The sequence below is a fragment of the Lagopus muta genome, chromosome 5 (genome assembly GCF_023343835.1).
Source record: "Lagopus muta isolate bLagMut1 chromosome 5, bLagMut1 primary, whole genome shotgun sequence".
Taxonomy (NCBI): domain Eukaryota; kingdom Metazoa; phylum Chordata; class Aves; order Galliformes; family Phasianidae; genus Lagopus; species Lagopus muta.
The window spans coordinates 52,412,043-52,426,248 of record NC_064437.1 but is presented as its reverse complement, the minus strand read 5'-3'; the positions used below and the strand labels follow the sequence as shown (position 1 = coordinate 52,426,248).

General features: G+C 39.4%; 1 protein-coding gene across 1 annotated transcript in view; it reads left to right on the top strand.

The window, feature by feature from the left end:
- The window catches only part of LOC125693319 (gamma-aminobutyric acid receptor subunit pi-like), a 36,546-nt gene extending 24,000 nt beyond the window's left edge, over positions 1-12,546 (top strand). Inside the window, exons 8-10 of the mRNA XM_048945077.1 lie at positions 5,111-5,263; positions 6,394-6,587; positions 11,912-12,546. Of these exons, the coding sequence (XP_048801034.1) occupies positions 5,111-5,263; positions 6,394-6,587; positions 11,912-12,223 (659 nt within the window). The 3' untranslated portion in view covers positions 12,224-12,546. The remainder of the gene's footprint in view (positions 1-5,110; positions 5,264-6,393; positions 6,588-11,911) is intronic.
- The last annotated feature ends 1,660 nt before the right edge of the window (positions 12,547-14,206 follow it).

Here is a 14,206-nt window from a genome sequence, read left to right as displayed (position 1 = left end):
ACCATGTGAGTGCATCAGTGGTGGCTGGCTTTTTATTTTAGCTGTCTAGCCAACACCACCTGCATCCTCAGAGTAACAAATAGTGATGTAAAAATCTTGCATTTATTATTGGAAAAACATGAAAGCAGTTAAAGACTGTTACAGTCTAGCTTTTTGTGTAAATAATGATAGAAATAAGGTTGGAATAGACTTTAACAATTCACTTAATCTGTTCTCATGTCCCAAGACAAGCTCGTCTATATCAACAACGCACTTCCTGACAGATGTTCTTAGCAGTAAATTAGACAAACCTCCAACATGTCTACTCCTCAGCCTTTCTAGATTAATTTTTTTCTGGTGATTATGCAAACATATTTTCCTTGTGTCTAATCTCGATCTCCCTTGCTACGTTTCAGACCCATTATGCACTGCATTGTCTACTGTGGATAAGAAAGACAAATTTCCTGCTGCTTTTCAGCAACCTTTCCCCATTTCTCATACTAATATTTTCCTTCTCTTTAACTCACATAAACAGTTTTTCTATTGTTCTTTTATTGTTATCCTTATTGTTCTTCCATGGACTTTCTCCTATCTTTGCTGATGTGCAGCACTCAAAATTCAGTGCCCTGAAGTCCTCTGTAGAACTAGGGGATTACTTCACACATTTCATGAACTCTGTTCCTCTTTATCTACTTTAGGTAGACTTTTGCTTTTCTTGCAGAAAATTCCTGTGCACTGCTGACCTCGTTTTTCAGCTTTTCAGCTAGTAATTCCTGTCTGAGGGCAGGACTTTTACTTCTATTGAACTGCATCTTCTTTTGCTGAGGCTGTTTCTGATATTTGTTGTTATAATTATGAACACAGGTCCTGTTCTCCAATGTGCTGACTGTCCTCTCTGCTTGGTATTTCTAGGTATGCCACGGTGTGCTGTCCTGTTTGCCAGTGAGCAATTCTGGGTGCAGGACAGACCCACATGGATTATATTTTCACAGCAAGCCATAGCTAATCAATCTCTCTTAACACCTCTAATCAATGAAAGAAGCAAAAAGGGGTTTGATTCCTCAGGATAGTTGGCTGCTGCTAACTCTCCCTCTGTGCTGACTGACAACTTCCCTTAGCCTTGCTCTCTCACTGCTGCACTACTGCCAAGCCCTCAGAAGCAGCAAGGGTGATGAGCTCAGTGTGCTCAGCCGAACACGGAGTCCTCAACCCCTGTCCAGAAGCCAGGGAGAGTTTTTTCATGCAAACCTTTCCACTTAGCAACTGTGAAGTCAGCAAGGTCGCACATCCAAGTGCTACTACTTTGGCAGAACAAAAGGATGGACAGAAGCATAAAGTCAGCCTCCTGTCCTTGATTCACACAGATAATAAAGCATTTGCCTTTCTGAAAAAGCCTGCAAAGGGAGCTGGCTGCTGCCACTTGTCTGCAGTCTGTCTGCAGTGTTTTTCACAGTCTTTCTCACAAAACAGAGGCATTACCTTGCTCAATCTTTCTCACTGCTCTGCAGTTTCTTATTAGTTAGCAATCAAACTTTTCTAGGATTTTCAGTTTTCCTTTTTCGTGATGCAGTACACTGAGTAATTTATGTCATTCCCTTTGTCTGTTCTTTTATAATCTGCAATTGCTCTCCAATTGTTACTTCTGATATTGTCATCTTTGCCATGCAGGCCTTAAAAACAATCTCAGAAGTGCAGTCAGTACAATCTTACGTGAGGACTATCTGGTCAGACTCACTTAAGATTCAAGCAGTTGCATATTCATGTATCTATTGCCAAGTACGTGCAACTTGCCTTGCTGAGCTCGTTGCTCGGATAATCATTCTTTTTAAGCGGAGTTTTCCACTTGAAGAATACAAAACTTTCCATCATTTGTTCTTTTTCTGATAGTTCTGCGGTGCTTCACAGCATATATTGAAGCTGCAAAACAGTTTAGAAGGAGAGCAGTTATGGAAAATGCATTGAAGATATGATAGCAACATAAAAACATATGGAAAGGCAATGATTTGAACGAACAAGGATGCTAGGAAGAGGGGATTTTTTGCTAACTTCTGGAAAAGTTGTTCGTACTGCAAACAAAAATACAAACACAGGGAAAACTTCCTGTGGCATAATTGTTTTTGTAAGGGTTTTTGTAGAAAAGCTAATCAGGCAGACATATCTGCACACAAATACTATGTGAAAGTGTTTCTTTCTTTCTTAGGAAATTTGAATTTTCTAACTCTATTTCTGTAAAACATTTTTGTGAAGATGAAGCACATGTTGAGAAGCCTCTCCTGATCTTTCTTTTCCTTTAGTTGACCACTGAAAGACAAGTAGGAAAAGAGGTAGTTTGTAAAATCCTGACTGTGAGCAGTGGAAGGTTATGTTGAAAAATATTGTTTCACAGCTGAGAATTTGCTCTATCAAATAATGTGCTCTTCGAATCTGTTGTAGTTTACATGGAAATAAATAGGAAGCATTACTTTTGGAGTGACCTAAGCATCCTAATTTCCAAGTCTCAGTCAGAGAAGTTGCATTACATTGGCACAACTTATTTGGTGGGTGAAATTGGAGACACTGCTATTTTGTGTATTTGTTGTAATCAAGCAAAAAAATTGCATACTGAAAATTACTATTTTGGCAAATACTTAGACACTAAAGTTATATCCTGTACTGTTCCCTTAAGAGATGCAAGCAGAGAAGAAAGTGATACATCGGTAGGGTTGTACTGATGAGCTTGTGGGAGATGTACATCACACGTTTTAGCTGGCACCCAAGGGGTGATCATACATATTTAATGATAGGGAAGAATGTGCTCTTTGTGCCTGACTGCACACTCTGTGCAGGACACCAAAGTGCTTCTTACATAAAGAGTGATGTAGAGCTTTCTTTTGCGGGTGTAGAATTCATCAGAAAGTCCATAGGAAGCAACTGTGGGAAGATGCTCCCATCCCACAACACCTGAAGTCAGGAAACGAGGACATTATGGATCACGAGTCCTTCCTTCAGGCTCCTCTGCTGTGAGTTTCTGCTGGCAGGGGGAGCAGAAAGAGCAGGGATGCAGCATTCTGCTGTTAGATTTTTGCTTAATTACAAAATGGGTGATCTGGAATGATAATGATGCTTGTTTATTTAAGCCAAATTTCCAAGGCAAATTGGAAGAGAAATAAACTGTCTTCTCTCACATTCAGAAAGATCTGCCTTAGACCTATATGTATTCTACTAATGGGGGACAAATGCCATGCTGGTATAATTTTTACGACTCAAAAAATGAAGAAATCAGCTGGAACCACCTGAAATTCCCTGAGGATGGAGAATCCTTGCATTTTCTTGGGTGCTCTTCTTTAAAGCAGTAGAGAGAGCTGGAAAATATAGAGAGATGGCAGTCTGCTACCTAGATTTGTATTTCATCTCAGCTAGAGCTACTGTCTAGTTTTTTACGTCTGTTCTCTAGTGAATTCTATAAAGCCAAAGAAACTCAGCTTAATGTTCTTTCACTGTGAGGTAACATAAGTAAAATCACCTCATCTTTTTGTGGGTTAAGAGTAGGTGCACAGACAGCCATTCAAGTTCAACACATTTGACAATCTATTGAACGCAGTAATGTGAGACCTTAGTAAGTGCTAAAGCTCTGCGTCTGCTGCAGAATTAGCTGTCTGCACAGAGATTATTTCCAGCAGATTATCAAATCTAAATTGGAGCCATCACACGTTGAGGTGACATCTGTCATGGGCCAGAAACTTGAATAAAAAAGTCTCTGCTCATTTAAATGCAAGCATTTTGTTCTCAGTCAGTCGAGCAGGGTGCAGGCTTGTCACTTTAGGAGTTAGCCTGTCCTGTACTTGAGTTAACTACAGTAAAGGCAGGATTAGTACTGCAGTGCACCTGTTTCATTTTTGATCTGATTATGGCACCAGAGCCTTAGGTATACAAGTCAAAGTGGATGAGATAAGGTTGTTATTCATCATTATTATCTCACAGGTAACACACGTAATAGCAGTGGTGAATCAGTTTACTTTTAAACATGATAACTTTTGGTACATATGGAGAGTGGAGAACTCATTATTTTGTCATATTTTAGCATGGTAAGTATGCATTACATACTTTTTCTTGCCTCCTTCCTTCAGTTTATTTCAGAAGGAGCTTATTGAATCTTATATATAGATTGCTTCAAATTTTCTATTATAAAGGCTCTTCTGAGCTCTGTGTAGAAATGCTGACACCATTATTATCATCCCCCTTTGCATTCTGGCAAGCAGAAAGCCTTAAGGTTAAAGAATTGCCTTTTCTTTGTTCCCAGAAAAGCCACTCAGCTGCAAGCTTTCACATCTCTGTTTCTCTTTATTGTTCACATTGCTTCAGAAATGTATGGCATCATGAAAAATAACACCAAAGAACACCAATGAACATTCTAAATGCTTGTCCACAGTCTGAAATTATGGCAAAATGGCAAAGGCTGACTATAAATTTTGATATTTTAAACTAACTTCCCACATAGCAGTTTTATGCTCAGATAAATAGAGTTGCTGGGAGATAATGAGGAGAGGATTTTGCTGTATGACCACTCAGTATTGCCCGTTTCAGAGTTTTCCTCTAAGTTTTAAACTTCCTAACTTTTGAGTGCTTTACTTTGACGTACTCTGCACTTTGAATCAATTTTGGTACATTAAGTGGATGACATGGTAAAAATCACAGTACTGATAGAGGTACACTAACTTAGTGCCCCCTTTTTCACTTTAATATGATGATAATGGTATAAATAATCTTTGCACCTCCTGCCTCATGGATAGGAGAAGTCTACTGCCCATTTGTGTATCCCTTTTTCCATCAGCCAGAAGCTTGTTGAACTCAACATGCTAAACTTACAAAGAAGAAGCCTAAATACAGTATATTTTTATCTTCAGAAGGAGAATGAACTGCCTACCAAAGGACTTTTTAATCCAGTAGTGAAATTGCAAAGGCAGAAAGCTGAAGTCAAGTTAAGATTAGAAATTAGAAATACTTCTTTTTTAATATATTATTTTAATCCATGTAACAGGTTATTTGGTGGATGCTTCATGTCTTGATACGTATAGAGCTCATACGGGTTGATTGATTGAAAGTCTTTCTGTAAGTTGCTCCTTCACAATATTTTTTCATGCTCTTTTCACAGGACGCTACCCCAAGTTAGTGTTTCACTTTGAGCTCAAAAGAAACATCTTGTATTTCATACTAGAGACATACGTACCATCAATTCTCCTGGTTGTGCTCTCCTGGGTGTCATTTTGGATAAGCCAGTCATCCGTTCCAGCCAGAATCTGCATAGGTAAGAAACTGATGAACCAAAACTAAGCCTCTTCTTGAGAGCATGAGAGATAATGGCTTTAGGCTGTGTCAGGGTATGTTCAGGTTTGGTATTAGGAAAAATTTCTTCTCAGAAAGCATGGTGAAGCACTGAACAGTCTGCCCAAAGAGGTGGTGGAGTCACTATCCCTGGAGTTGTTCAAGATGTGGTACTGAGGGTAGTGTGGGTACTGATGGGTAGATGTGGTACTGGGGGATGTGGTTCAGTAACCATGGTGGAGATGGGTTGGTAGTTGAACCACAAGGTCTTAGAGGTCTTTTCCAACCTTTATGGTTCTAGGAAACAGAAGTCAGAAGATTGATTTCTTTATTGGAGGTATTTGGCATGGATTTCTAAAAGGTGCAGACACTTCTGAGTTTCATGAAACTGTTTTTCCAGTTTGCTGTCCGCAGCACATGGTAGAGATTCCCCTGGAAGCCTTGCTATTCTGTAGCAAAGCAAAAGTCCTTGGGAGCTACAGGAGACCCAGAGGCAGGGAAGGCTGCTGGAAGCAGAAGAAAACTCCATCATTTTGGGAATAGTTTTAAAATATTCAAGTGCATGTCATCTGCAGACAGAATTCTGAGTTGTGTTGTTTTTTTTTTTTCCGTGACGGTGAATGCTACATACTAATTAACACATGAATAGTAAGAGAATTATGAGATTAAGTATAGTTAATTGCAAGTAAAGGAGATTCTGAAAGGGAAAAATGCAGATCAGTTCTGATCAGACTGCAGGTGGGGTAGGGAAAATACTTCTATAGAATAGCAAAGACAAATTTCACTTTAAACGAGGCTGATGGACAGCTGGACTGAACAAAATGATATCTGAACGTTTTAATGGAAGCATTTGCATAGTATTGCAACGTGTTAATAATAAATATACTTTCTATGACATGAAAATCCTTCCCATTCTAATTTCCCATCTTCTCAGCTTTCCAAACACTTTTCTTCAGTATTTTTAATGTCTTTCCAAAACATGTCACGTGAAATGCTGTGGCATATTAGGAGTTTATGAAGCTCAGGAAAGAGTATCTTGTGGATTACCAAATGCAATGGAAGGCCTCGTTGCTATCTTTGTTTTATCAGAATTTATATTTCTGTGTCCCACAGGTGTTACCACAGTCCTCACTATGACAACGCTGATGATGGGAGCCAGGACTTCACTCCCAAATGCTAACTGCTTTATTAAGGCAATTGATGTGTACCTTGGCATCTGCTTCAGTTTCATCTTCGGAGCATTGTTAGAGTATGCTGTGGCTCATTTCTGCACCCTGCATCGACCCAGTTCAAAGGAAATTCCAAAGGTATTTTAACTCTCTTATTGTTGGCCTACGAAGCACACTTCAATTCTAACTGCTGAAAAGAATAAGTTATTTTATTTAGCACTAATAGTAAATGTATGTAAGGAATTTTTTATTTTAATGTAAGTACAGTGATAACTAAATAATGTCAAGAAGTAAGAAAAGGTTTTGTATTCCTGAATCTTTTTGAAAGAGGAATCAAACAAAGTGAAAGACCAGTGTGATACATGTACAGGCCTTTTCACCTTTTCTCTTGTATACACCTACTCACTGTTCAAACATTGGATCGAGCAAGGTGGTTTGATCTTATTGCAGTACAAAAAGAAAAACACAAAGAGCACAAGCATTAATCACATACCATTTATGAAACCTACTGCACATGTATGGAATGTGAGTCAGCTTACTAACAGAAAGCTTCATGCCTCAGTTCCTTGTAGCCTTCCACCTACATCTTCTGTCTCAGCAGCTGCAGACTGTGATTCACTTTCTGTTCTGCGTCATTATTATAGCAGTGCTTTTTATTGCTCTAGTGAGCTTCCCAGAACTCTGAAATGCTGTGAAGTATACTTAAAATAATAAAGGATCAAATCAACGTAGGCATTTTTGAGTCTGGTGGTTGTCATCTTGCTGAAATAATCGGGACAGGTTCATGAGAAAGTTTTGTCGTATCCTCCATCTTCAGTGCAGTGGAAAAGAAATAACTAGAAAGTTAGAAACCAATTGTCTTCAAGCTTTTCATTATAGAACAGGATTCAATATGCAAGAAAGAAAATAAAATTTTAAACAGAAAAAGGTGACACGTTTCTTAATAAAGCACAGAAAATGAGAATATGACAAAAAATGCAGGAAGAGGTTTGGTTGGCTGCTGTAAGGTTAAATGGCCAGAAAAAAAAGACGACTTAACAATTTATGCCAATTTAGAGCATCACAAATGGCTCGACTGAGTTCCTCAGCAGGTTCAAGAAACAGGATAATGAATTCTAGTGCTGCATCTTAAAGACCATGAAGGTAAACTAAAATTTTCTACTGTAGGATTTTGGCTGTATGAATGTCAGATGAGTTGTGTAAATGCACAGAACTGTTTTAAAAAAAAATAAATGCCAAGAGATGTAGTGAGTGAAGAAGGTTTGAAAAAGGGGCAGAAAGGCTCCCATTGGGTTTTAAAAGGCATAATCTAACTGGGGAATGTCTGCAAATGAACAAATGCTGGTTATGATTGAGGTTTTGAGTGGAAAGCCTAAAAGTCATTTTTCTTGGCAGGGTAGCATCAGTAACAATTCCCTCTGAGCATATCCGTCTTGTGAAGTAAGTGGCTGTCATTTGCTCATTGAGTGGAAGAAAAAAGAAAGCTTATTGGAGGTTTGAATAAGAAAGCCAAGTGTTTCAGCGCTGCTGGGATGATTAAGCATCTTTGGATCTGTGAAGGGCATTAATGACTGCCCTTGCCTTCACCTACCTGAGTCAGCATCTCTTGTGGGACACAGGTGCCAGTGCTTACAAGTGAAGCAGGCATGAGAACTCACAGATTTGAAATGTGAATGGAATTAGGTGGAGGTACAGCCCTCAAGCAAGCAAGGAAGAAAGACTTAAGGTGCAATTCTGAGATGGACTTAATGACCAAAGGGGATACTGTGTCACTTTAGGCATGTTTCCTACTTTCTCTTCATCAGGAGTGAGCAAATGCAACTCACTTCTTGTCCACAGAAACACAAGCCACATAGGGAAGAGGTAGCTGGTGAGTCCTGGATCAACTCAAAGCCTTAGAGTAAGGAAAATGCCTGTTGTGTCTTTTTTTTTAATACTGTAGCCAAGGAGATGAGCGCTGCTTACTGAGCAGGGTGCCACTGAGAGCACACCTGGCTTGTATTTCTCGTTTCTCACTGTGAAAACAAAATATCACAAGGATAGAAATGCTAGCTAAAATGTCATGTCACTGTCTAGCAGGTACTTAATGAATCTCTTTGTGATTATCGTCACCACAGATGTGTTTTCCTCATTATCACATGCTCCTGTGGACATAGGGTAATTAGAAATCTCACTTCCCAGTTTGCTGTTCTCATACAAGCCAATACCACATTTGCACTCAGAATTATATAAATATGTTTTAGAGGTGAACTGAAAGTATAACCATCTGCCTTGCATGGGAATTAGTTGTGCTGCTTTCTTTTTTGTTCTTTAAAACACTAGTGCACTGGTATATGAAGTTCTTTTGAGGCTTTAAGGATCTGTAGTTTGAAGTAAAAACTGGAGAAACAGCTCATCATATCTGTGCTATTGCAATGTTCAGTTGTGTGGACTGGTCCTGCAGAAACAGCTTGAAAGCTAATGGCAAAAGCACAGGATCCACCTGCTGTGAGGACAGTCAGACTGACTGTGCCATTCACATCAACTGTGTGGCAGACTGCCTGAATGAAGAGGCTCCCTCTTCAAAATCCTGTTTCTCCTTTTTCATACAAAGGTGTGCCCTCCTCTAAAACAGAGAAATCCTCCTTGAACTTCATTCATCTTTCACCTTTGTGTTTTCCTCTGGGGCAGATAGGGAAGAGGGTTGAAAACTGAAGATTACATGGGCAGTGTAGTGAATTTAAGACATTTCTGTGCCAGCATCTTGTGATCTGTACAGACACAGAAGAAGCTGCAGGTGTGTGGCATTCTTGGTTGAGATATTATGAATCTTGAGCACCTATATTACTGCACCTATAGTAGCAGTAACAACTTCCCTCAATTTTGCTGGCTGTTTGATGTCAGCAGAAACTTCAGCACATCCCAGATGGTGGCAGATGATGTACTGTACTTTTCCAGGATGCTCTTGATTTTATATCCCAACAGAGCCCTTCCTAGTGCCAGCTGCCATTTTCTTATTGACAGCTGGAACGCAGGGAAGTAGGGGAAGTAACATTAAAGATTAGAGCCACTGTTTTTAACGTGGAACATCTTAATCTATCTTTGCATTCAGTTCTCCATAGCAACCTGGAAAAGTCCCTTGATAGTCCAGGTTATAAGACTGTAGTTCTTATAAGCTAGTGGTTGTGACTGTCCTTTCAATTAACTGTCCCTTTTTTAAGCAATGCGATACAGAACTTTTGCTGTAAATACATCTGAGAGAGCCCTGCCTTGGCACACTGTGAAGGGAGTTGAGTACGTATGCACCACTTTTATAAATGTCTCCTGGAGAGTAGAAGAGAGTTCAGAACGGCTTAATAAAGCACCAGCCTCCTGTGAGTTGTTCACATGCAGTTGTGTGAAAAGAAAAATGGCACGTACACAATGTCCTTTCATGCTCTGCAGTACAACTAATTCTGTACCGACTTTTAGCCAGCCCTACCTGAGAGACGAAGAGACTCAGACTGAAAAATGCCCTACATCCTGTCATTTTTGAAGTCCAGATGTTGTTTTTTTCTCTTTTTCCCTTTCTAAAATGTGAGAGCGCTGGGGAGAAAAAAAAAAAAAAAAAAATCAGGATCTTTCTGACAGGTTTCTGTATTTTGCTCACTGCTGGAGCACTGGGTGCCCCGGATCAGCAGCAGTGCGTGGTTCGAGGTGCCCAGCAGTGCTCCCCACTGCTCTGCTGGGCTGGTGGGGCTCTCTGGAGCAGGACAGCGTATTTCTAACAGCCAAGTCACACAAAAAACTCCAGATTTGAGGTGTTGTTTGGCTTGTTTTAGGCCTCAGGCTGGAAGTCTGTGGAGTGATGCTCTTTGTGCTTTTTGTCCGGTCCTTTGGTTTCCAAATTCTTACACAGCTGCGGCAGGCTAGTTGTGGGGTGAACAAGTTTTTGTAGTCAGAGTATTTTTAGGATGACGCATTGTGACGAGCTACATTTATCTCTTCCTAATAAAGTATACTAGGCTTTTTTGGCAAACGAATAGCAGTAATAATCCCATTTTCTAGCTTCGTCTGTTCTGTTTCACTGATTTACCAGACGCTGTCCAGACTCCACTTCAATTTTCAAGGACATTAGTAATTTTTAGATGGAAAAAGACCCAAAAACCATGCCACTTGCAAGTACCCTGGACAGAAGAACAATTCTGCACTGGCATGGAGATCTGTCAGGTGGCTTAATGAGCTCTCTGTGTCTTTAAAAGCTGTATTTTTTCTAAATGAGCTTTTTCTGTGACTGTACCTGCAAACTTCTGTAGAGTTTGTCCTTATCTAATGTAGTTCTGATGCAAATAGAAAAAGTGGATTACTCAGAGGAAAGGGATTCTGCATTCTACATTTCACAAATAAATTTTTGGTCTTCTCTTGCTTCTGTGCTACTCCTTGGTCTGGAAGGTAATAAAAGCATCAGAAGAAACATAAAGTTGTGTAGGACTGCTCAAATAAAGATAATTCCCCTTTTAAACTGTTCAGAGTTAGGAGTAGTCTAGATACACATCTGGAGCCAAACTCTGGGGTTTAGATCTGCTGGTATCTGCAATATCTCAAACCAGAGTAAGACTCCAGAACTTTCATGGAAGTTTGTTTACAGCTGAAGCTGCAGCTGATGTCTAATCCCATGTCCTCTGAGTCAGTGGCAGAAAACACACCGACTTCAAAGGGTGAAGATTTCATACATGAACTCCATGGCTCTGAGCCATTTCTAATCAAAGAAACAAAACCCACCAGAACACCAGGCGGCTTATACAACATTCTCCAAAGAGCTGTCTTGATGCAGTGAAGCACATGAAAATGCGCTTAACCTTAGTATAACTTTGAACTTAAAATGTAAGTTTCAGGACTCGAAACGAAGTATGAACTGTTTGGTACTGAAATAGTTGTGGGGCTTTTCCCTCTTTATGATCTTTTTGTTTTTATTTCTTGCATTTTGTTTTGTTAGTTTAACTAATTCAGTTTTTATTATGAAGCACAAGGAATGGAGCACCTAGCTTAGAAGGCATTTTGTATTTCTGAGTGCTTGATTTGGGGTGCAGCCAGCTTGACCAATATCTGCCATCTCAGCCACCTTCACCGTTCCCCCAACTGGGGCTCTGCTTTACTTGCTTTGCAGAAATTATGTTGCAGAAGATGACTTGTTATTGTGGATTTGCTGCTGTGTTAAGCTTAATGGGCAAATGGGCCATATTTGAACACAATTAGCTTTGCACTGTGGTCCTCTGGAAGTTTTTGTGGTGGGCTGTCATGTAAGTTGATGTGTTTTTCCTGTATATGGAGGCTTTGAAAACTGAAAGGTTCTGTCTGTACCTGTGGTTTCTCATCCTTGGAATCAATGAGTAAGCCAAAGGAAGAGCTGTAGGAAAAATCCTATTATTTGCTTCAGCTCTAAAGTAAATAGGGCAATGAAACATGAACTTATGTTCCTGCTGTGCTGTTTTGTTTCCTGTCAGGATGAGGATGAAGGGACTGAAGAAGAAAGGAATGGAGTTCTGGCAGCAGTTGCTAACAGTTGCAGTGCTTCTGACACCACGAACAAAATTGATTCAGACAAGGGCAGCAAAACCAGCATCAATGGCAAAAAGGAGAGAAATAAGCACAGTGGGTGTAGCTCGCCAATGTCCATAATGAAAAGTCTTTTCTGTATCTTTGATTGTTTCCATGTTAAAAATCCTTACCACATAGACAACTACGCCAGATTTTCTTTTCCATTATCATTCATCATAATTAATGTATTTTATTGGGTATATTATTTGTATTTCTAAATCTTTTGAGGTGTAAAACTGTCATGGGTCAACATCTAGAAAGGAGATATGGTTGGTGAAGTTACAGAAGAAGGAGAAAGCTGCCTTAGGGAAAAGGGATGTTGGTGGACATGCTCTTTTCAAGCTTTTATGCCAAGTCTCATTAACTATCTTTTCTGCTGTTAAATGACTGTCATCTGAAATTGACTTTCCTTTTAGCATGCATGTCCCATATTACACTATTTGTCAATGGCCACAACATCCTTTTTTAATATTTTAATGGCCAACTTTGTAAAATAAAAGTTTGCTTCTGAAGTGTATTGAATATATTTAAAAATAAAGATGATGAAGTGTAGTTTTCCTGCTGTACTTTCAGTATTCAATTCCCTCTTACTCTCTCAATAATCCATAATTTTTCCAGATTACGTAAGAGAATGTATAATTGTGGATTAAAGTATTTTTATCCCCTTGTAAGAAAGTTTTGAAGATGTGGGCTACCACCACTACCCTAGTAACATGTGCAGCTTTGTAAGGTCACAAATACGTACCAAGACCTATTCTTTATATAGGCCTCCCTTAGGTTCAGTAGCTTTTCTGCACAGGTGCATGGCAGAACATAGAAATGGACTGGAGATAAAAAAAATAATCACATCCAGACAGGTTTATTTCCAAGTGAGGGCATAGGTGCTGGCCAGTCCTTAGTGGAATATGGCTGTTTGTGCTATGCACTTCCCAGTCACAACTGCCTAGGTAGCTATTTGCATAAAGATGAAAAGGTGTACTTCCTAAAGTCACTGAAAAACCTCTGGATATACAACAGTTCATGATGAGGAGATGGAAGGTTTTACACAGATAAAATAGTGAGTTTGATTTGCCCTCACAGCAAAATCTATGGAAGTATATAATCACTGCACACTGGTATACAAATAGTAGATTTTAACCTATTCAGGCATCTTCTCTGCTGTTTGTGCAAATATCCTGTCGTATTTTCAGGCCACTTAAGGCAAATGTACAACAAAGGACACACGAAGTAGGTGAAGGTGAGTGGCAGTGCCAACTGATGATGCCCCTTCATGTAGTTTACTTGAAGATGCTGAAGATGCTTTGCTTTTTGTGCACCAGAAGGCAGTGCCAGCCCAGTGGATCAGCTTCCTTCCTCTATGAAATACCTGCAGGCCAGGACTTTTGGCATAGCAGCTGTTTCATAGGTGTTTGATGCTAGGAAAGCATGTTTGACCTTAATATACTTTTTGGTCTTTCCTTTCTTAACAGAGAAGTATATCTGTTCTGAAAATAAGATCCTTTGCAGCATTATTTCTTTCATTATCATAATGAATCTTTTGGAGATTTAAGCATCTGAAGGTATTAGTCCTTGATAATTTTTCATTTTCTCGATTATTTGGTGTAATTCCCTTAGCCAGCAATGTCATAGGTGACTATAGCATGCTGCCTGCTTAGTAGGGTGATGCTTGGGATGTTAGGAGAGTATCTGAAATATTCCACCTAAATCAAAAGGGAAATACTGAAAAAGATGACATTTTACAATAGGCACTTGCTAACTCTATCATAAGTGAAAAAGGCACTTCATATGAATATCAGAATATTTATTTTTAAATGTTTTTAAGCAATTTAATGCCCCATTTGAATGCTCCAGTCAACACATATGGCAGCAGAAGTTAAGGGCATCCATCTGCTGATTTGAGTCCTATTTTCAGCACCACGGTTGCCTTTATTATCACTGCAGCAGGAACCTACATAACTCCCTTCCTTTTGTTGCAAGTCTCTTCATTGTTTGTGCTAATTACGTTAAGAGGACTGTTATGTCTTTTGACGTGGGAAAATATATTAGAAGAAAGTAAGTCCCGCATTTTCACCCTATAATTCAAAAGTAAACGAAACATTAAATCAGTGGTTAAAGAAAAAAAGACATCATAGTAGAAGAAGAAACAGATGTAGCCCTTCTGCTTTCTACTAATGGCTCTTGAGGAGAGGCTACTGAAGGGC